The sequence below is a fragment of the Sinohyriopsis cumingii genome, chromosome 9 (assembly GCF_028554795.1).
Source record: "Sinohyriopsis cumingii isolate HCF-2022 chromosome 9, ASM2855479v2, whole genome shotgun sequence".
NCBI lineage: Eukaryota > Metazoa > Mollusca > Bivalvia > Unionida > Unionidae > Sinohyriopsis > Sinohyriopsis cumingii.
The window spans coordinates 44,457,512-44,482,650 of record NC_142969.1 but is presented as its reverse complement, the minus strand read 5'-3'; the positions used below and the strand labels follow the sequence as shown (position 1 = coordinate 44,482,650).

General features: G+C 35.7%; 1 protein-coding gene across 2 annotated transcripts in view; it reads right to left on the bottom strand.

Moving 5' to 3' along the window:
- LOC149791658 (uncharacterized) overlaps window positions 1-25,139 on the bottom strand; it is a 191,152-nt gene that overhangs the window by 26,648 nt on the left and 139,365 nt on the right. For both annotated transcript variants that reach the window (XM_089970214.1, XM_089970213.1), the window contains 7 exons: window positions 22,626-22,745; window positions 18,376-18,495; window positions 13,181-13,309; window positions 12,655-12,737; window positions 11,222-11,301; window positions 6,767-6,939; window positions 5,956-6,093 (listed from right to left, as the gene is read on the bottom strand). In XM_089970214.1, coding sequence (XP_089826340.1) covers window positions 5,956-6,093; window positions 6,767-6,939; window positions 11,222-11,301; window positions 12,655-12,737; window positions 13,181-13,309; window positions 18,376-18,495; window positions 22,626-22,745 — 843 coding nt within the window. The remainder of the gene's footprint in view (window positions 1-5,955; window positions 6,094-6,766; window positions 6,940-11,221; window positions 11,302-12,654; window positions 12,738-13,180; window positions 13,310-18,375; window positions 18,496-22,625; window positions 22,746-25,139) is intronic.

Here is a 25,139-nt window from a genome sequence, read left to right as displayed (position 1 = left end):
TTTTCGCAGTATGTTGGCCAGGTAACTTGATGATGCCGTCATGATCAATATCACGGTTGATCAGACAAGTGAAGCCCCAGGCACTGATGGTGAATCCAAATGGGGGCGCTCAGAATTGATAAACGATATCGGTGTAGGCATATCGCAGAAACTTCCTGGAAGCCCCCCTTAATAGGGATGTGAAGATAACGGTCTTTAAGTCCACGCTGACTGCGAAGTCTCCCTCTTGAACGACATTCAGAATGTATCGTGGTTTTTACAATCGATAACCAAGGAGAGTGAATGAACAGATTGAGTGTGCTTAGGCTGATGACAGGGCGCAAATTTCCGTTTGTCTTTAGTTGGACAAAGAACAAAATGGAATAAAATACTTGGGAAATTATATTTCCAACGATTCATACTCATCTGTTCTGCCGAAGGTCGTTTATTTCTAATTGCAAGGTGGTGGCTTTGAATGGGTCTGTTCGAATGTTGTGGCTAATTATACTCTGGACAGAGGAGATGTTTTGAAAGAATACAAAGTGCCTTGGAAACCACTTCTGGAGTTCAATGATCTTCATGGCAAATATTGATCCATTCGACAGCAAAGAATTGAAGCCTTAAGGATATGTGGGAAACGATGTCATTTTTTGAGAGGTAGAAGTGGCCGTGAAGGGAAACATTTAGCGTAAGCAATTGATATTATTCTGTATTTTGTCCTCATTGCTTAGCAGGAACTACGGTTTACGACGTGAGGAACAACGATAGGACAACATGTCAGATGTTTGCGTTCGAGTCGTGTCCCTTAAATCTTTTGCTGGTTTCCCGAAACGTCCCTGTATCGGTATTAAGGTTGAATCGCGGGAAAATTCATCTCCTTAGTGATTTGTTTGTGTATTTCGTCAATATGGCCGTTACAAAGAAGAGGATAACATTACGGTTGTGACGATGATCCATAAGGAAGGTGGAGGTGAACAGCAGTGCATCTCGTGCCGCAGATTGTAAATTCGAAGCAGCTGTGACGGCATTGTCTAAAATATGTTGAGCCGGTCTGTTCAAGTCCCGAGCCATTCTGGAGACCAATTCCCTAGCATGTACCATGGAATCCAGAATAGTTATACTGTTGGAAGATAGCCAATCATTCCAAGCCCAACATTGAGCCCACGGCAACCACATTGAGGACCAAATATGTAATAACAGATGCTTGATCCATATTAATAGAATACGATTTTATCATCCCCAAAGCTTCCATGTTCTGTTCAACTGTTGAGGTTTCCGAATGAAATGCTGGTATATTGCAATAGTAGAACCGCCGATGGAAAGTTGATGGAAGGCATTTTGAGAGAAAAAATTTTTTGAAGCTGACATAAACCGTTCAAAACGTATGTGATTCTGCCAGATTGCGGAAGTAATTTGAAGTTGGATTCTTCATTTTTCGTGATAAGACAAACAAATGCTGGAGCTCTGGACCAGATGGTTGATAAGGTAGTAGGAGGAGCGCTGAACTCTGGATGTAAAAGGCGGAAACCATTTTCAACGGAGGCTCTGAAGACTGAGTCTTTCAGCGACATCGTGAGATTAGGAAGTGAAGAAGGAGCCTGAAAGCGAGCATTGTCGTCTCTGCTTGCATGAAGTGAGGCTGACGTATCTTGAGTTGCCCGGGATAGAGCTGGTGAAGAGTATCGAGGCTTGCTGCTGACAACTCTTGGACAGCCCAGAAGAAGAAACGATGATTTCCAATCGCTCACCGATAAAGAATACCACTGTTTCTCAAGGGTAGCGATCAATGAGTGGTGGCATATTCGAAGCAGAGTTCCTAATATCGGCTTCGTAAATGGAGAGTGCAGGAAGGCCATATAAGGGTTAGACTGGTCTCCATAATTGCCTGTATACACATACACCGTGTTCGGCAGATTGGAAGGCATATTGATTTCCGGGAACTTATTGTGCCGAGGTCTTTGTCCCTGACAAACCTTTTAATAGGCATAGGCCGGTCAAAATGGAATAAGGCCATGTATGTAGGGAGGACATCGTCTTATTCATAATTGTGTGACAGGTTACGGTATGTTTAATCCCCATTACCGGTCCTTTTATCTGTGGAGCGTAAGGCTACTTGTTTTATTCGTTCGCTTGTTGTTTATCCTCAAGATCTTTAGAGTGGTTCACTGAGCAGACAAAGCCTTAATGTATAGCGAGCAATGATGAGTTCTGTAGTGGTGACGTAGGTGCCGAGGTTGTTTCTGATCGTGTAGATTTCCGGAGTTTTGTAAATGGAGAGCCTGTGTTAATTTATCTCTCTTATCCACCAAAAATTCCAGTACTGAGGACATGTCAGCATGTAGCTGGTACTGTTACTCGTGTGTTTCTGCGTGGTCTAATCTGTAAGACAAATATAACAGAACGTATAAACCTGTTGTTTCTCTGCACTTGTCTCTTATTATTTAACACAAAGTCGGTGCAGAGCTATGTCTTATAGGTTACCTGGACAATAGCAGACAAAATGTTTACGAAAATAATTCACCATACTACCTGTTGTGTGAGATGTTCAAAAAGACCCATACAGGTAAATGGGATGAAGCGTGGCGTCCGGACTCTAAATGTAATAGCAGAGAAAACTCACCTGTATGTAGCCAGTTGTTGTGTTATTATACATATATTAATAGTTTTCCATTGGTCTCAAGGACATGCACGTGAACAGAATAAATGTACAGCCCAAATGTATTTGTGAAGTCGCATAAGCTACCCGTGCAAGTAACTAAGTACAATTAAATGTGTCAAGACGACAAAAGTATGGTTAAAATTGTAAAGGCAGAACTTTGTCGAGATAGAAAGAGAGACAAGTTGGAAATATAAACGGAATACACTTTCCTTGTGAAAGTAAGAACTCGTTCAGGTTGCATCCGTGTTGATTCTGGCTTTTGCGAGTTCTTTTGTGGTGCGAGCATGCTTCTCGGTACGAGTTGAAGTAGTAACTGAGATATTCGTGGGTTTTGCCTCCAATTCCCTATATCAAAGGGATATCACATTACCCTACCGCCACCTTGGTGGGCAAATAACTTTTATCTCTCGGAGGACTGGATTTGGGAAGTAGTAGCAGTTCTTCGAAGGTATTATGATTGTATAAAAAATTTAAACAAGAAATGTAGTCATGAAAGATAACTAAATAAAATATAAAAGATGATAATATTAAGATTCTGTAATTGGCAAGTGCAACGACAGATAATGGTAAACCATGAAAGACAGTGGTAAAACATGTATAATCCTTAATCGATTGTGAACTGAACCTGAAAGTGGAATTATGATAAACGAGACCAAGTTCAAACAATCTTGTAAAATGATATCATACTGAATAAACCAGGGCACCAGATTCTAAGTCACAAAATGTTCAACTTAGAGTCATATCGGTGATGTCATGACCGTCCGGTACATATGGTGATGTAACAGCCAAGATGGGCCTTTAAGGCTAGTCGTTGAAGGCGGTGTCGGCCTGTTTAAGACCAGTTTGAAAACGATAACAATTATTATCTTGTAACTGAATTTAGAATATGTATGTGTGTTTTCTTCATAATTTATTTCTCCTGGTTGATTAAATAGTTATCATTATAGAAAGGGAAAATATATAGGCAGACTTCAGAACAGAACTTGTCAGTGGCATCATTATAATGAATTCATGGATAGGATGGCATAATCATTTCGTGACCATATATTTTGGCAAATGACCAATGAATCAATTGATTAATTTTAATTAGTATTGCAAGGCCCTGAAACATAGCGGCAGTAATACATACATACATACATACATACATACATACATATATATATATATATATATATATATATATATATATATATATATATATATATATATATATATATATATATATATATATATATATATATATATATATATATATATATATATTAAACGGGTAATACGTCTTGTAGTATGTTCGTATGGGAAAACTAAACCCAACACGTTCGTTATTCCTTTATATAACCAGTGCTGTAACTGGATGCGTGGACAAGCCTTTCCGTTATGACACCATAATGTTTACCTGTAAGTCATACACCGAACTAAAATAGATTGGAAGAGGCCTATCTTTACACAATAGCACAGCAGCAGTGGTTGACTTAAAATTAAATTTAAAAGAAAATATGTTAAATCACTATTTTCAGAATTGAATAAATGGGAACATAATCCTATGACAGAAGTTTTTTTATATTAAAAAAACCCACTAAAAATTGTTTTAAATAAGAAAGTTGTTTCTCTTTTATAGCAAAATTACTAAGGGAACCAGAGAAGCATATCTCCCCACAATACATGTATCCGATTATCTTTTTAGAAAAAGTCTTTTTACGTCTGCGAGAACGAAAAGTAGATGGTCTGTCTGTAGGCATATATATGTAAATGTGTGTGTGTGTGTGTATTTATGTGCTCTTAAATAAGTTCACATTTCAAATACAATTTATGACGAGTAAATAATTGAACTGATTACGCGAGTTTCATAAGTTGCATTTGGATTGAACACAGTAATTAAAGACTGCATGTACATTAATAAACGTTGATGACTAATTGAACTACTTCCACTGTTGTATGCAAGCTTTCATTCCTAATAAATGATTAATTAGACGTGAGCTGTATTACCAGTATTCCAGTTTACTGCGGGTTTTTTTCCGCTGGTACGTAACACGGAACGTTTTCACTGCACCGGTCCGCAAATTATTTACAAATCCTACCAATATAATTATATTTCTGATTCTTTAATCGCATGTTTGCCAACGGAGATTTCTAAGTGAAATGTTTGAAAAACATATTCCGTCCAAATTCAACTTCCGGAAGCATTTAGTTTTAAAAAAACAAAAGAATCGAAGTGCACAATACATGTCATGTTTTAATTATTTACTAGCGTATCTGATTGTCTGAAGCATATGTATTCCTTTGCAAGATTGCGAATCAGTCTACGATTTTCAGGAGCACACGTTTTCTGTCTGAATTTTACATAATTTCTTATGTCCAATGAATATATTTTCATTTATTGAGTAAGTGTGTTTTATGCTTACTGACCCTCTTTGATATATATCTTGCATGGGTGTTGGCATCCCACTTAAAGTTTCCATGCCAAGTAGATCAATAGTGTAGCTAGAAAACTGTAGGCTTGTGTATCAACACTTTCCTATTTTTATCAACATGCTCTCTAATGTGAGGACGATGTCTTTCACAGCTATACAGTAAGCTTAACTATCGCACTTTGCAGATTTTAGATTGCAACTTATGGAGCAATTAATACACATATAGCACATTTATCTACTATACTACTGGTCATTCAATTTTCGGACTGGCAGGAGAGGGTTTTTGATTTTCTTTTGAGGTTAAATATTTTTTTTCCCTTTCTTTCAATATAATTTATATTTTTTCAAATATTATTATGAATAAAACATGGCGTTGTTTAGCTATAAATCAGAGCAAGATATATTTTCCAGCTGTTGACTGGCAGGAATTAAAATAAAAAGTGTCAGCACCCTGTCCCAGAACATTGAATTGCTGATCCCTAATATAAATATAATATACAGTGGTACGTATCGCGGAACGTTCGGAAACCCAAACTTGTTTTTAAAACCCAACTCTGTGCCTACATACATACATACATACATACATACATACATGCAAGCATACACACACATACATACATACATACACAAACAGTCAGACATGCATGCATGCATGCACGCTCGCACGCACGCACGCACGCACACACACATACACACACACATACATACATAGATACATACATACATACATACATACATACATGCATGCATCCATCCATCCATCCATCCATCCATCCATACATACATACACACAGACATACATGCATACATACATACACACATACACACATATACATGCATACATACATACATACATACATACAGACACATACAGACATACATAAACATATATATACATAGGCCTACCTGTGCACAATCTGTCGAAAAAAGTATTGGGCTTGCGCTCGAAACCCGGCTGACAGTCACATTCTACTTGGTCATTGGCATCGTTACATTTTGTAGTCAACGGATCACAGTTTCCTCTTAGATTACAAAGAGCAGATTCTGTAAATATTGAAAAAGCCTGAAGTCAAATTGTGAGCAAATATGTGAGTTAACTGTGTTTCTCTCAGTTACTTTCGCTTTGTGAAAAAAGTGTATCACACGTATGAAGCAAGTGCATATACTGTTTTATCAAAATGTGATAATTTGGCTTTCTAAGGCTTGCCTTTTTCTGTATTTTTTTTGTTGTTTATGTTGTTATTGTTTGTTACTGATTACCAGAAAATTATTCCTGACAGAATCCTTTACTCATCCAATATATTTTACACATCAGACAACGATTCACTAATATATTTACCATTTTTGATCGGTCTAAATCCCTGTCTAAACATATTTGAAATATGTATTATACCTTTTTCTGCGATTTATCCAATTAGAATAACAAACTTTATAACAGGAAATAACATAAAGATTTAATGAAGTAATAGAAGAGTACTGTTTAAATTTCAAACTTTTTATAGTGATCCTTATCTTGCACATTCTGTTTCAAAAATCAGTGTGGCAAATTCATACAGGTTTTAAAGAACTATAGCCCTTTAACTTAAATTTGATTAATTATTATTGTCATATCTCTCTCTCTCTCTCTCTTTCTCTCTCTCTCTCTCTCTCTCTCTCTCTCTCTCTCTGAGAATAATCGAGGTTTCAATAGCTTAATTTATCTATGGATACAATTTACCTGATGCAATACGGAAACTGTCCTTGACGACCGTGAAAAAACTATTATTACACTTGCTTGAACAAGTTGACATATGTTCTCCAATCAGCATTTGCAAATGTTCACGTTCTGTTTTTTTCTTTGTGTGAACTATGTATGTGATGTTATCGGGCGGTGTTTCTCTTTTGTGTCGACTGAAAGCGAAAGAAAACTTGAATTTAATTAAGCTCGTCAAATGTTCAGAAATGAAACAAACTAAGTGTAGTTTTGTATGATTTTAATGCGATAGAGAAATGCACAGGCCAACTTCTTTATTAAAGTCGACAATTTAAAAGTATTTTTCAGTATGTTCGTCTAGTAAATGTTGGACATCTGACAACTTCCTAGACTTCACGTTTGCCAACACATGCCAGTGAATTGTTTATTTGTAATTACATTGGACCTCTAATAAGTGTATTCGGGAACCATGCAAACATTATGTAATATCACCTCTCGTGCTTTGCTTGTCTCAGAGGACACGCGAGGCTCTAATAATTTAGGATTCCTAGCTGAACATTAGATAACATATATGAATTCAGTTGTATTATTTTATTTCCTATTTTTAGTAAATAGGAATGAAACCTTCCTAACTACAAATGTGTCAGTAGTAAAGACGTAACATTTTGAAAAGAAAAAAAATACATTATTATAGAAAGTTTAGTTTTCGAGTTGGGTTGGTTATTTTTATTTTGGTGACCCGTTAAATTCTTCTTTAATGAATGGAAATCTTAGTGCAAATCGCCACTTTAGGGTTTCTAAATAAAGTATTTCCTAATAACAGAATGTTGACATAACTAATATTGTCCATGATTATAAGTTGTAATTTTCCATTGGAATGATTCGCTCTAGGTCAAGTGAAAATGTTTATTAATTGGGATCTGAAAAACACATAATTCATTCTTGTTTTAGATCAATTTGTCAGATATGATTTGAGAGTATTTATTTATTTATTAGAAATATTGTAAAGTGACACAGGGGTCTCTTTATCGAGCGAATCCAGCCCTGGAATGAATTCTGCAAGAATTCACTTGTTTTCCCCTTTATTTCCAAGAACTTCTCGACAACAAACATTGTCTACTGGAAATTCCAACTAGCCCAGACTATTAATAATTCTCCTTTAATCAGTGCAAGGCCACAAATATCATAACTCCATAACTGCATAGCATCCTCAGGACTGCATGGTTTTGTTTATTATCGCGCCACCAGTACTTCACGCTGTGCAAATATAAATACAACTCAAACATCAAATAAAGGGAATTATTTTCCTAATCTATCCCCCTGGGTGAATCAGGTCATGACTTTACGTCTCATTTTGCCTGTAACTCTACACCATATTTACGATCATAGCATCAATAAAAGGTATCTCCGGATAATGGAACAATTCTTTCTCAAATTCTCAGTCCCTATCACAAATACTTCATTTGGAAATACAGTCAACACAATTCGATTTTAATAGGAACTATTAGGCTCATGCCCAACTATGCGGCTCTGACCTGAACTCACTATGAAACTAAATCTCATGAACACTACACACTGTAACGTTTTCCCCTAGTAACTGGCTAACTACTCGGGCTGAGGAATATTTCCCCATCACCGATTTTCACAAACTTTCGTCGAATCGAAACAAAATACCAAAATATATTCACTCCAGATCAAATGGAAAAGTCGTTGCAATGCCCATTCATTCACAATATGACTGCAAATTTCAATTTTAACTAGACACGCCATTTTCAAAGTTCAAATTTATCTGGGCGGAACTATGTGCGCGTTAATAATGATGCCATTTTGTAATGTCAAATCTGCGCTTGTGTATTTAGTTTGGATTACAGCATTCATTCATTTACGTTGCTTCTTGTAGTGTATTTTGTTTATATAATTAAACCTTGGGTAGAATAAAAAATGAGCATATAATAAAAAGGTTACTGCATTTGTATGCGAAAATATGAACTCGTTTTATCGGAAGGATATACTGCACTCACAAGTTCGTGCAGTATTCATTCCAAAAACTCGTTCCTATTTTCCCATACAAATGCAGCAACGTATAAATATTGCCTATGTAAATGGAGTTATATGATAATATATTCACTTCCGGAAGGAACAATATATCTTTTTATAAATTAATGGTAAACTATCGATGACGTTGAAAAGACTATAAGTTTTGCTTAGTATTTATAGGTTACTGCATTTGTATGGGAAAATAGGAACGAGTTTTGGGATGGAATACTGCACGACCTTGGGAGTGCAGTATATCCTTCCGACAAAACGAATTCATATTTTCCCATACAGATGCAGTAACCTTTTTATTATATGCTCATATTTTTTATTCTACCTAAGGTTTAATTATGTAAATAAAATACACTACAAGAAACAACGTAAATGAATGAATGCCGTATTCCAAACTAAATACACAAGCGCATATTTGTCATTACACAATGACATCGTTATTAATGCGCACATAACTCCACCCAGATAAATTTGAACTTAGTCGCGCGCTGGACATAACCTTCGAAAGAAAATGGCGTGTCTAGTTAAAATTGAAATTTGCAGTCATATTGTGAATGAATGCACATTGCAACAACTTTTCCATTTGATCTGGAATGAATATATTTTGTTTCGCTTCGACGAAAGTTTGTGATTTTGGACTGGATTCATCTGTGCAAATTATACATGAAATACATCGGATTGAAGTGGCGCGGGAGAAGCGTGTTTACGTCTGCAAATGTGTTTCTGTTTCTGTCATTGATTGTTTGAAATCATAATGTGGTTAAAATATAAAGTCTTTCAATTGCAATTATCAAAAAGACGATATGGAATTTAATGTGTATTTCATTTTGAGTGCAGTAAGGAGGATGTAATTGCACTTATCATCGAAATTACAGCACACTTTCGAAATGTGTAATCCAGATTGAAAACCTATGACATGGCTCATGTAATTCGGATTTGCAGAATTAAGAAAATACATTTTGAGGAAATTCAGGAAGTAAAACTGTAAGTATATTCTATTTTGCCATTCTTATCACCAGCAAAAGAAGACAGTATATGCCTTGTCACTTGTATGTTATTTATAAGGACCTTATCTTCCGTCTTTTATATAATGTAGCTAGCCTAATCCGTAACATTGTATCAACTAGAATGTGCCAAAACAGCTGAGGTTTTTTTTGCAGTCCATGAAACATGGTTTAGTTCATTCAGAAACAAATTTAAACAACCACAGCGTAAAGAGCCTCTTACGCGAGTGTACATGATTTGTGTACAAATCAAAAGTGCTGGCGTCTGCGTCCATAGTTTGTTTACAATTTAAAGTAGTTCCTTTATGCAGGTGAATGCTGTGTGTGTATTGTCGCGAGCATTCAGTATCGGAGAATACTGAACGATTCTGACAATCTAAAGTTAACGGTGAAAAAAAATGAGCATATAATAATATCATATTTCAGATGAACGTGAATGACAAGAATGAAACAAGGTCTGTTTTAATTCTTCGTGGATTTTACAGCCATGAGCGTATATGAACAAAGTTAAGATGGGATGGCAGCAAAATTGTGACCAAAACGAAGCTACTGACGTTGAATGCTTGAAACACACGTCGAAAGTTATAACCCCTCAGTGTTCATGCTCATCCACAGCTCATAATTATTATGATTCGATTGCCAGAACAAACTGTACAGGCATTTACTGAATCTGATACAGCGTATTGGATTTTGAAAAATGAATGCGTTTACTTTGATCAATAACAATAAAAGGTTATTCTAATAGTTATTATTCGTGTTTGCCATTTTTCGCTCATGAAAATGTATTTCACAACGATGTTATTTAGAACAGTCATAAATACCACTGCAAAGAGTTACAAAGAGATACTGTAAACAGGTTCAATGTTAACATAAAATAGGACGATGGAAATGAGGCAGGTTTTCATTCAATGCTTGTAAGATATTTTTAAAGATATGAATATTTCGCAATATAGCAGACGTTACAATGCTGAGACAAAACAAAGAAGATATAACAAACACGACATCAAACAATTAACACTGTCATAAACGTCCAAAATAACCATAATTTCAGTCTAGCAGATCAACATGTAAACTGTGATTAAACATTATAGGCCTAAATCTAAAGCAATTTTTCGTTATTGCAAATCATTTAAACTAGAGTCAAAAGAACTATAGATAGCTGGGATGGACGGGCAAGGAAATGTTGCAGGGTACTGGATATGAACACCCGGAAGGGTCAGGTATCTCCACTCCCATGAACGACTTATACAATATAGCAAAATAATAAATATCACTGCTTCTCGATGTTTTATAAATATGAATGATCCAGAAATGTTATTATATATTAAATATTGGGAACAAAAAATTATTTGTCGCATGAATGTCATAATTATAGTACAGAACATTTCATTCGTATTTTGCTGAAAGAAGGAATAACTTCTATATTTACCTATTGGTATGCGTATTGTCGTTTGTCAGTATCTCTATGTACGTAAGATTTGTGAGATTTGTGAATACCATCGTGTTCATCTGAAAGGTACAATATTTTTATAGAGGATGCCAAAAGAACATATATATATAGAGAAAACAATGGTAGAAACGATATTTTGATAATTAATTTAGATCCAAATTAATATTTAAAACATACATCAATAAACTGATTCTCCAGGTATATAAAGTCTAGGCACCAGGGAATATCATGAAACGCCCGAATAACAACCATATCAGGTGGAATTGTACCAATCGGACGTTAATTCTTTGAGCTTAGACAAGACTCCGTTGTACTGTTTACATATTCACTGTACCCAAAAATGTTATCAAAAGCTTATGCACCAAGCGAACTGTCATAAAATGGGAACCATTCTGCGGAAATGTGGGATTTCAGTTGAACAAGCATTTCAACACAAATCATGCGTTTCTGGAGAGAGCACATTCCTAATGATGCATTTAAAAACCGTGTTCCAGCAGAGTACCGCACTACAGAAGCCGATAGAAGATACAAAAGCCGTATATTATTTTCCCTCTCTGTTTTCATTAATGCAATATAATTCTTGATTACTTCGAATAGCATATGAAATCCACATCTCGTGAACTTTTCCCCAGTAATGACATTGACCTTTGAGCTAGTTTATTAACTAATTTTAATAAGTTGTATCAAAATATCTGCAGAGATTTAAACGTACAAATATGGATAAGGGAATAATCCATTTATGTACAATATCCCTTTTTGTGACGCTGGCCTGTAGGCACGAAAGGCGAGGGTGATTACACTTATCCACATTTTTACTACTATCAAGTCGGTACAATAACGGGCTAAACATTCATAGGTTCTTATATATGGGTACAGATAACTAATATGACCTTGACCTTGAGAAAGTGGCGTGGCCATGGAGTGTGTGACACGATATCGATTCATGATATATAACAAGTTAAATTTTATTAAAAGACTATCTATATTGTTTCAAATGTTATACTTCGGACAATTATGCAAGTTTCATAGTTGTATTTTCTCTTCCATTCACCTAGGTTTTGACGCAAGGTTAACAGTATTGGTAGGGAGACACACCAAGCACGCACGTACCTGTTCACATTTGTGTAGTTGTGTCTAGGTAGTAACTTCTACTGAGAGTAGCTGAAGTTCACTATGGTACATCTTATATAGACGAATCCATGGAAAAAGTCGAAGACATAATAACATTTAAACTGTTGTATATATTTCAGAGAGACCACATTATTACATGATAAATCTGGAGGTATATTTATGAAATTATACGAATTCTATTTTTATTGGGGAAACTTATTCCATTGCTTATTATGGCAGAAAATGTTTGACATAAAGCAGACACAAGATTACATTTCAAGAAAAAACATCAGTTAACTTACCCAAATTTGCAACTCTTTCAGCAGTTTTGTTGTGTCATTGGTATTCGGAATTATTTTAATATACCCAACATAGGAAAACCTTGCTAATAAAATAAAAGAAAATTGATATTAAAAACTGTCAGCGAATCACGACAGTTACAAAATAAATGGTATTATAGGTCGTAACTACTTCAAGACGAATACGAATACGATGCATGTGTATGATACCTCCCTTCATACAAGGCACTTTAAAATGGATATACAAACATTGCATTATTCAATAATCGTTTAAAACACCCTTTTCATCTTACAAGACTCTTGCAACACAGAACATATTCAGACAAAATATTAAAGTTCTCATCTTGGAACAAATGAAATCAAGATGACCCAACCTGATTTCATATTTATGAAAGAAATTTGAGTTTCTTGTGTTTGCATCTACTTAAGATTAATGATATAAAAATAAATCACTGAATTTTTTCACTTGATTTGGAAGAAAAAGGTAACGTAAATGACCACAAAAAATAATCGGATTAGGGGTACATACCTAGTATGCATTCATTGATGGTTTCATCCCTATAATATTCAGGCTTGCACTTGCAACTATAATTGCCAGCTGTGTTCACACAGTATTCAGTGATGTCGCATTCGGTCCTATTTTTACATTCGTCTATATCTGAAGACAAAAGGCAGTTTAACTTAATAACAGTTATGTAGAAAAAATAATTAACTGAACAGAGCTCAGCTTTAAACTTTTCTTGTTCAAAATAAAGTTGTTTATGATACTATTAACGAGTTATGAAATTGCTTTAAGCATTGGTGAACTCGTATATTTGAGTGTACAGTTACATATATGAAAATCTTAGAAGCGGTTTTGTCATTCTGATCAAAATCAAATGCAGACCACAGGCAGCATATGGGACAAACTCAGTAGTGTTTACATTACCTGATTTTTAACGTATTAAGTGTCGGCCATGTTAGCCGAGTGGTCTATCTGGTTTCCATATGTATCATTGAATTTAATTCATATGTCGTATTGGAACCTCCCCAGTTCCTCGAGTTTCAAGATTATCAATTACAACAACAGTCTCCGGATCGCATACACGTGCAAGACAGTAACTAGTGAAAGTCAAAGGAAACAATGGGCGATTATTCATTTACTTGCCAAATAATTAATACAATTCTTGCTTTTAGCAAATGCTTCAATCTCATAGTGATTTAAAACATTACCATATGTTAACCTTCATTTCAAAGCATTTTCGAGAAAGTCTAGTAAAGTGACACAAATTCACTAACAACTAAAGAAATTATAAAACTCGCAACTATTCCTGCAACATATAAACTGGCAGCTGTTGTCATGGAAACCTATATCAAGCCATTATGTATACACACACAGACACACACACACACACACACAGGCTTAGTAACAAGCATGAGCGAAATCAACAAGCTTAGTAATATTCAACAAATAGTTCATTTTCCTTTAATACAACGTAAATATTTAAAAAGAACTTACATAATTCTGTATTCATTATTAACCAATATTAAAAGTTATGTTACAAATCCAAAATTATGGAATATTCAGAATGAACTCCAGTTGTGTTCCGAATTAATTAAAATGATGAATGTCATTTTGTACAAATAGAATGTAATAGTGTTAACAGTCCTGGTGTATCGCAATGGTAAAATACTAAATGTCTCTAAATTAGTTCATAAAAATTCAAAAATAAATATTTCGTCCAAAGAAATTATTTACCTTATTCTCATTCTAATGAATAATTTCAATAAATAAATCGAAACAAATATTAACAGAAAGACAAGTACAAGTAGTATTCCACTACAGATGTTACGGTGGGAATAAATAAATATAATATAAACAACCATCATCAAAATCATAAGACACAATAAGAGGGCCAGGAGGCGGGTCAAAATGTTATTTACCGAATATTCTGCGTTATAAAATGGCCAGATAGTACACCAAAGTTTAAGTACAGAACATAAAAGATATGTATGTCATTTCATAATTATCGTAGTCTTAAACGTAAAATTGGGTACTGTGAATGACATATTTATCGTCATTGCACGAAATTAATTCACTGGCAAAATGATGAGAATAGGAGCAGCCACCGTTTTTTACGTAAGGCGTTACAATCTATTTTCACACTGATCCTCTATAAGGACAATTCAGTTCATATGCATTGATTAATATTACTCATCAATATGCATTACTTTCATATCAGAGGCCAAAATATAGACTTAGTAATCATAAATAAGGCACATTTCTCCAAACAACTCTTTTTTATCACATATGTGACCATAAAAGTACTTATTTCTTGCCTCCTCAAGGACGTCTTCACCTTGTAAGCACAAAAATTATTTCGCATATATATATATATATATATATATATATATATATATATATATATATATATATATATATATATATATATATATTCAAGAAATAGATGTAGAATTCAAAGTGAAAATTGAAAACGAAATTGAATTAATACCAATTAAATCCCCAAAAGCCCTAGAAGATTTATTTGGAATGCCACTAAAATTCAGCAGGAACTTCATTCATTTGTATATCACGGTGTTCCATTTCATCACTATATTTGTCTTCGCAACGATGTCTACAGTGGGACAGTTTATATTGATGTCTAGCACTGGGGCATCATGCCGCAGACATGTAGCATGATGTCCCAACCCAGTCACATTATCCTGACACCAGGCCGACCAGTCCTAACACTAACCTTTTAATGCTGAGCGCCAAGCGAGTTAGTTGTTAGTACCATTTTTGTAAGTCTTTGGTATGACTCGGCTTGGATTGAAACACGCGACCTCGCCCATCCGAGGCGGACGCTCTAACTACTAGGCCACAGGAGCGGTCTTTCTGCATCAGAGAGACATGCTTGGGAATAGAGCTCTGTCTTACAGAGACAAGCGTTTGACGTAAACCACGTGATACTAAGGGTTTCTGATAAACAATTGTGAAAAAGCGGTCGCACGCAACATCTCCTCATCCAATATTATTTTCATTGTTTGTGTGTATTTTTGCAGGGTGGGCGGGTGATACATTTTTTTCTGGGTGGATGGGGTGGGTGTAATGGTGACGGTATGTTGGCGTGGAACTGAATTCAGTGCGTTTAAGGAAAAAATGATACTGTGAAAGAGAATTCTTTCATTATTGCACAAAAACAATTCACGGCCACAACGGTGGGCACATGAACAATTTCTCTCTAATTCTATCTTAGTCTGTCTCACAAAGATCTGACCCTTGCTGCTACAAGTGAAGTGGACATTTCTAGATCTGGATGGCCATATCTTGAAATTGTTGCTTTATCATCAAAGTTAAATCTAGTCTCTTTCTGTCAAGTTTTGGGAACGCTTAAGTACAATACTTCCAGAACAGTATTTGTTTAACCTCAGGCCCCAGCCTTAAGGCCAAAGAAATAATCCATCAACAAAATTGAAACCAGAAATTACGTGGGCATGTCAGTCAGAAGACAAATTTGACTCTAAGTGAAAATTATGTTTTAAAATATTCTTAGCTTAAACACCTTCACTTTCTTGTCCTCAATTAAAGATTCATCAAAACTGTCGATGTATTACATTTCAAGATGTCAAATCAATTTAATGTTTTAAAAATGTTTATCACAATAACTATTCAGTTTAATATGCACTGAATAATTATTGCTCATCAATGGACATTAAAGAACTCGAGCAATTGTTTACCTGTACATATAGTTCCATTTCCAGTAAAGCCGTGCCAACAAGTGCAGATAAAGCTGTCGTTTGTGTTATGAAAATCAGCATTGGCATGACATGGATGGTTGACGGTGCATTCGTCGACGTCAGAAAACATCGAGACACTAATTAAGCCATGTGCTCAGGAACAGATATTCATTATTGGCATGTACTACCATCAGCTCTATCAATTTGTTGAACGTCTCATGTTCACTGTAGAGAATTGGCGGAAATCTAGTCACTAGCTGAGGAGATGTGGGAATTTAAATGCCATTAAAATAAGGCCTCTGTGGAAACAACCGAGAGATTCTTGTAAACAAAATGATACCCATGCGCAAGCTCTGGACGGAATATGAAGAAATATGTGTCATATTACTCAAAGTTGACGATAGCACCAAAACTTCCTACTGCTTTACAACAATTTTTAATTCATGTGTAATTTTATTCTTAGGCATGGTTGATCACCGATGACAAGCCTGCCATAAAACGTTGCACGCCTGTTCATGCAGTGTAATAACTTGCTGTCTAAATCTTGCCACAATTGCTACAAAAAAATCAACTGATTTTAAATCAATTTCTTTGCCCAAACACCCAAAAGACCTTTCTACGAAAGTGTTTTCGAGTCACTCACTAAGCAATTACCATGTAAAGTATTGAACATGGGCGAAGTTTCCTTATAAGCACAAAACTTATTTCGCTTTAATATATATATATATATATAAAAGACATGGTTTGTTTTCCTTGAATACAAAGTGAAAATTTAAAAAGAAATTACGCTAATACGAATTAAATCCCAAAAGTCCTAAAAGATTTAGCAGAAGTCCAAATGAATGAAGTTCCTGTTGAATTTTAGTGGTATTCCAAATAAGATCCATCACTGAGAGAGTTGATGTGCCTGCTAGTGTGACAGTGACCTGTAACGTGGTGATGTGCTAATAATATTTGGAATAATATTTGGATGTATCACAATTATGTGATCCAAAAATGGTCTTGTCTGAAATTACTAAAATCTCAAATTAATGTTTCACTCCAAGAATATTATATATGGGAATCTTGAATTTTCATGTGGGTATTCTATACAGTCAACGAAGACGATGTTTAGAATGTTTAAAACAAGCATATTAAAAAACGCAAACTACACGCGTCTTTCCGTCTCTTCGTATGTGTCTCCCTTGATCACCGTTTGAAAACCGTTCCTCTCAAAATGATATGTCTACACGGGACAATATTCAGAAATGGCAGAGTCTGCACCGAGTGCATTTGATTTAACGAAAAGTGTTTGCTGTCCCCATTCAGATTTATGAATGTACAGTTTTCTTTAGCAATGATTTCATTGCTAGTTTGATATATTTTTGCGACCGAAGGGGATTATAGCCTTAGATTCTTCATTTCATTCATTTAAAGAATGGTGAAAGGCGAATATATGTGTTCTGTTTAGATTCGCCGATGACAAAACTAGTTCCTTAGTTTTAATTTTAGTTGATTTTTTCGTGCAACTTTATTTGTCGCAGAGAAAGATAGTACATAGAACAGTATATTCACGATACTCATATCTGACTGTGGTAACATGATAGCGTTTTGAGAAATTAAATTATCCTTTATATGAAATATTCACATTAATTAGTTATTGTTATATGGCAGTTTTGTAACTTTCTGAAATAATGGCAGGCACAGAGATTGCTCGCTCTTTTCACAAGTAACACTCACACTTTAAGCTCTCAGATCTAATGATCAGACGGTTTGTATATCACGGTGTTCCATTTCATAATTATATTTGTCTTTAAGGCAAGATGGGTACTGAGAATGACATATTTTTCATGGTTACACGACATTAATTCACTGGCGCAAGGATGAGCACAGGAACAACAGCCATTTATTATGTTAGGTCTTACAATCCGTTCTCACATTGATCCTCTATAATGACCATTCAGTATAATATGCAATGATTAATATTGCTCATCAATGGAAATTAAATGTACTCGAGCAATTCTTTACCTGTACAGTTAGTTCCATTTCCAGTAAAGCCTTGCTTACAAGTGCAGCTAAAACTGCCGTTTGCGTTATGACAATCAGCATCGGTGTGACATGGATGTTTCTCTGTGCATTCGTCGATGTCTGAAAAAGAACCAAAGAGTCACTATGTCAGTTATGGGATCAACATATCTAATAGATAGCCCTCAGTGTTTTATAGGACCATCAGCAATCTCAATTTATTGGATATCTCACTTTCACTGCAAAAGAATTGTCATAAATCGATGCAATGGCTGAGGAAATGTAAAAACTTCATTTATATTAAAATGAGACCACTACGAAAACTGCAGAGTGATATTTTTGTAAGCAACCAGATAAGAGTGCGAGAGATCGTAACGCCATTGGGAACTGTGCACAATATGCCAAATAGTCAACGATATCACCAATAAAATATGCTTTTGTTTGCAAACATTATTTATTTGATGTATGATTTGTTTTTAGGTACGGTTGACCACACCTGAAACCCATCCATTAACATGTTTAGCCTATAGTCATGTATGACATTGACTTGCTCGTCACAATCTTGCCAGAATTGCCATGAAAAGACAATTCAATTTAAATTAATTTCTTTACCGAAAAAGGACGAGCAGAACATTTTTACAAAAGTAATTGTCGGATACTAAATAAATAATTAATCGCCTAGATGTCAATGACATATCTGCACAATATCATGTTTCCAAGAACCATGCATATTGAAACATTTGTTTTCTGGTGTCAACTAAACGATGGCATCTGAAAATGAGAGATGCATTCACAGTCCAATTTGTAGTACATCAATTAATTAGAACCGCATGTTTGATAACTGAGAATTAAACATGAATAAAATTTAATGCTGAAATGAATAAAAATGTGGGAACACTGTCATAATCTCAGGAGTAATCTTCCTCTCTCTCTCTCTCTCTCTCTCTGCAAACATGTGTCTAGCTCTCTGTCTGTCTTTCCACGTGGTGACTTTAAGTCACATTTTTAACTGCTCTTATAGGTATATTATTACACGTTTAGTTTATTGCATCGTCACCAAGATTGGAACTGATATCGATGACTCTGCATCTGTGCGTGTTTGTGTGTGTGTGTGTGTGTGTGTGTGTGTGTGTCTGTGGTTTAGATTTTTAACGTATCTTTAACAACTGTTCAATCATATCACTACGATGTCTACAGTGGGACAGATTATAGTGATGTCTAGCACTGGGGCATCATGCCGCAGACATGTAGCATGATGTCCCAACCCAGTCACATGATCCTGACACCAGACCGACCAGTCCTAACACTAACCTTTTAATGCTGAGCGCCAAGCGAGGTAGTTGTTAGTACCATTTTTGTAAGTCTTTTGTATGACTCGGCCGGGGTTCAAACACGCGACATCGTGCATCCGAGGCGGACGCTCTAACCACTAGGCCACAGGAGCGGTCTTTCTGCATCAGAGAGACATGCTTGGGAATAGAGCTCTGTCTTACAGAGACAAGCGTTTGACGAAAACCACGTGAAACTAAGGGTTTCTGATAAACAATTGTGAAAAAGCGGTCGCACGCGACATCTCCTCATCCAATATTATTTTCATTGTTTGTGTGTATTTTTGCAGGGTGGGCGGGTGATACACTTTTTTGTGGGTGGATGGGGTGGGTGTAATGGTGACGGTATGTTGGCGTGGAACTGAATTCAGTGCGTTTAAGGAAAAAATGATACTGTGAAAGAGAATTCTTTCATTATTGCACAAAAACAATTCACGGCCACAACGGTGGGCACATGAACAATTTCTCTCTAATTCTATCTTAGTCTGTCTCACAAAGATCTGACCCTTGCTGCTACAAGTGAAGTGGACATTTCTAGATCTGGATGGCCATATCTTGAAATTGTTGCTTTATCATCAAAGTTAAATCTAGTCTCTTTCTGTCAAGTTTTGGGAACGCTTAAGTACAATACTTCCAGAACAGTATTTGTTTAACCTCAGGCCCCAGCCTTAAGGCCAAAGAAATAATCCATCAACAAAATTGAAATCAGACATTACGTGGGCATGTCAGTCAGAAGACGAATTTGACTCTAAGTGAAAATTATGTTTTAAAATATTCTTAGCTTAAATACCTTCACTTTCTTGTCCTCAATTAAAGATTCATCAAAACTGCCTGTGTATTACATTTCAAGATGTCAAATCAATTTAATGTTTTAAAAATGTTTATCACAATAACTATTCAGTTTAATATGCACTGATTAATTATTGCTCATCAAAGGACATTAAAGAACTCGAGCAATTGTTTACCTGTACATATAGTTCCATTTCCAGTAAAGCCGTGCCAACAAGTGCAGATAAAGCTGTCGTTTGTGTTATGACAATCAACATTGGCATGACATGGATGGTTGACGGTGCATTCGTCGACGTCAGAAAACATCGAGACACTAATTAAGCCATGTGCTCAGGAACAGATATTCATTATTGGTATGTACTACCATCAGCTCTATCAATTTGTTGAACCTTTCATGTTCACTGTAGAGAATTGGCGGAAATCTAGTCACTAGCTGAGAAGATGTGGGAATTTATATACCATTAAAATAAGGCCTCTGTGGAAACAACCGAGAGATTCTTGTAAACAAAATGATACCCATGCGCAAGCTCTGGACGTAATATGGGGAAATATGTATCATATTACTCATAGTTGACGATAGCACCAAAACTTCCTACTGCTTTACAACAATTTTTAATTCATGTGTAATTTTATTCTTAGGCATGGTTGATCACAGATGACAAGGCTGCCATAAAACGTTCCACGCCTGTTCATGCAGTGTAAAAACTTGCTGTCTAAATCTTGAAAATAATTGCTACAAAAAATCAACTGATTTCAAATCAATTTCTTTGCCCAAATACCCAAAAGACCTTTCTACGAAAGTGTTTTCGAGTCACTAACTAAGCAATTACCATGTAAAGTACTGAACATGGGCGAAGTTTCCCTATAAGCACCAAACTTCTTTCGCTTTTATCTATATATATTTGAAAAGAAATTATCCTAATACGAATTAAATCCCAAAAGTCCTAAAAGATTTAACAGAAGTCCAAATGAATGAAATTCCTGCTGAATTTTAGTGGTATTCCAAATAAGATCCATCACTGAGAGAGTTGATGTGCCTGCTAGCGTGACAGTGGCCTGCAACGTGGTGATGTGCTAATAATATTTGGAACAATATTTGGATGTATCACAATTATGTGATCCAAAAATGGTCTTGTCTGAAATCACTAAAATCTCAAATTAATGTTTCACTCCAAGAATATTATATATGGGCATCTTGAATTTTCATGTGGGTATTCTATACAGTCAACGAAGACGATGTTTAGAATGTTTAAAACAAGCATGTTAAAAACGCAAACTACACGTGTCTTTCCGTCTCTTCGTATGTGTCTCCCTTGATCACCGTTTGAAAACCGTTCCTCTCAAAATGATATGTCTACACGGGACAATATTCAGAAATGGCAGAGTCTGCACCAAGTGCATTTGATTTAACGAAAAGTGTTTGCTGTCCCCATTCAGATTTATGAATGTACAGTTTTCTTTAGCAATGCTTTCATTGCTAGTTTGATATATTTTTGCGACCGAAGGGGATTATAGCCTTAGATTCTTCATTTCATTCATTTAAAGAATGGTGAAAGGCGAATATATGTGTTCTGTTTAGATTCGCCGATGACAAAACTAGTTCCTTAGTTTTAATTTTAGTTGATTTTTTCGTGCAACTTTATTTGTCGCAGAGAAAGATAGTACATAGAACAGTATATTCACGATACTCATATCTGACTGTGGTAACATGATAGCGTTGTGAGAAATTAAATTATCCTTTATATGAAATATTCACATTAATTAGTTATTATTATATGGCAGTTTTGTAACTTTCTGAAATAATGGCAGGCACAGAGTTTGCTCGCTCTTTTCACAAGTAACACTCACTCTTTAAGCTCTCAGATCTAATGATCAGACGGTTTGTATATCACGGTGTTCCATTTCATAATTATATTTGTCTTTAAGGCAAGATGGGTACTGAGAATGACATATTTTTCATGGTTACACGACATTAATTCACTGGCGCAAGGATGAGCACAGGAACAACAGCCATTTATTATGTTAGGTCTTACAATCCGTTCTCACATTGATCCTCTATAATGACCATTCAGTATAATATGCAATGATTAATATTGCTCATCAATGGAAATTAAATGTACTCGAGCAATTCTTTACCTGTACAGTTAGTTCCATTTCCAGTAAAGCCTTGCTTACAAGTGCAGTTAAAACTGCCATTTGTGTTATGACAATCAGCATCGGTGTGACATGGATGTTTCTCTGTGCATTCGTCGATGTCTGTAAAAGAACCAAAGAGTCACTATGTCAGTTATGAGATCAGCATATCTAATAGATAGCCCTCAGTGCTTTACAGGACCATCAGCAGTCTCAATTTTTTGGACATCTCACTTTCACTGCTTAAGAATTGTCATAAATCGATGCAATGGCTGAGGAAATGTAAAAACTTCATTTATATTAAAATGAGACCACTACGAAAACTGCAGAGTGATATTTTTGTAAGCAACCAGATAAGAGTGCGAGAGATCGTAACGCCATTGGGAACTGTGCACAATATGCCAAATAGTCAACGATATCACCAATAAAATATGCTTTTGTTTGCAAACATTATTTATTTGATGTATGATTTGTTTTTAGGTACGGTTGACCACACCTGAAACCCATCCATTAACATGTTTAGCCTATAGTCATGTATGACATTGACTTGCTCGTCACAATCTTGCCAGAATTGCCATGAAAAGACAATTCAATTTAAATTAATTTCTTTACCGAAAGAGGACGAGCAGAACCTTTTTACAAAAGTAATTGTCGGATACTAAATAAATAATTAATCGCCTATATGTCAATGACATATCTGCACAATATCATGTTTCCAAGAACCATGCATATCGAAACATTTGTTTTCTGCTGTCAACTAAACGATGGCATCTGAAAATGAGAGATGCATTCACAGCCCAATTTGTAGTACATCAATTAATTAGAACCGCATGTTTGATAACTGAGAATTAAACATGAATAAAATTTATTGCTGAAATGAATAAAAATGTGGGAACACTGTCATAATCTCAGGAGTAATCTCCCTCTCTCTCTCTCTCTCTCTCTCTCAGCAAATCTGTTTCTAGCTCTCTGTCTGTCTTTCCACGTGGTGACTTTAAATCACAACACTTTTAACTGCTCTTATAGGTATATTATTACACGTGTAATTTATTGCATCGTCACCAAGATTGGAACTGACATCGATGATTCTGCATCTGTGCGTATGTGTGTGTGTGTGTGTGTGTGTGTGATTTAGATTTTTAACGTAGCTTTAACAATTTTTCAGTCATATCGCTACGATGTCTACAGTGGGACAGTTTATAGTGATGTCTAGCACTGGGGCATCATGCCGCAGACATGTAGCATGATGTCCCAACCCAGTCACATTATCCTGACACCAGGCCGACCAGTCCTAGCACTAACCTTTTAATGCTGAGCAACAAGCGAGGTAGTTGTTAGTACCATTTTTGTAAGTCTTTTGTATGACTCGGCTGGGGTTGAAACACGCGACCTCGCGCATCCGAGGCGGAGGCTCTAACCACTAGGCCACAGGAGCGGTCTTTCTGCATCAGAGAGCCATGCTTGGGAATAGAGCTCTGTCTTACAGAGACAAGTGTTTGACGAAAACCACGTGATACTAAGGGTTTCTGATAAACAATTGTGAAAAAGCGGTCGCACGCGACATCTCCTCATCCAATATTATTTTCATTGTTTGTGTGTATTTTTGCAGGGTAGGCGGGGATACATTTTTTTTTCTGGGTGGATGGGGTGGGTGTAATGGTGACGGTATGTTGGCGTGGAACTGAATTCAGTGCGTTTAAGGAAAAAATGATACTGTGAAAGAGAATTCTTTCATTATTGCACAAAAACAATTCACGGCCACAACGGTGGGCACATGAACAATTTCTCTCTAATTCTATCTTAGTCTGTCTCACAAAGATCTGACCCTTGCTGCTACAAGTGAAGTGGACATTTCTAGATCTGGATGGCCATATCTTGAAATTGTTGCTTTATCATCAAAGTTAAATCTAGTCTCTTTCTGTCAAGTTTTGGGAACGCTTAAGTACAATACTTCCAGAACAGTATTTGTTTAACCTCAGGCCCCAGCCTTAAGGCCAAAGAAATAATCCATCAATAAAATTGAAACCAGACATTACGTGGGCATGTCAGTCAGAAGACGAATTTGACTCTAAGTGAAAATTATGTTTTAAAATATTCTTAGCTTAAATACCTTTACTTTCTTCTCCTCAATTAAAGATTCATCAAAACTGTCGATGTATTACATATCAAGATGTCAAATCAATTTAATGTTTTAAAAATGTTTATCACAATAACTATTCAGTTTAATATGCACTGAATAATTATTGCTCATCAATGGACATTAAAGAACTCGAGCAATTGTTTACCTGTACATATAGTTCCATTTCCAGTAAAGCCGTGCCAACAAGTGCAGATAAAGCTGTCGTTTGTGTTATGACAATCAACATTGGCATGACATGGATGGTTGACGGTGCATTCGTCGACGTCAGAAAACATCGAGACACTAATTAAGCCATGTGCTCAGGAACAGATATTCATTATTGGTATGTACTACCATCAGCTCTATCAATTTGTTGAACCTTTCATGTTCACTGTAGA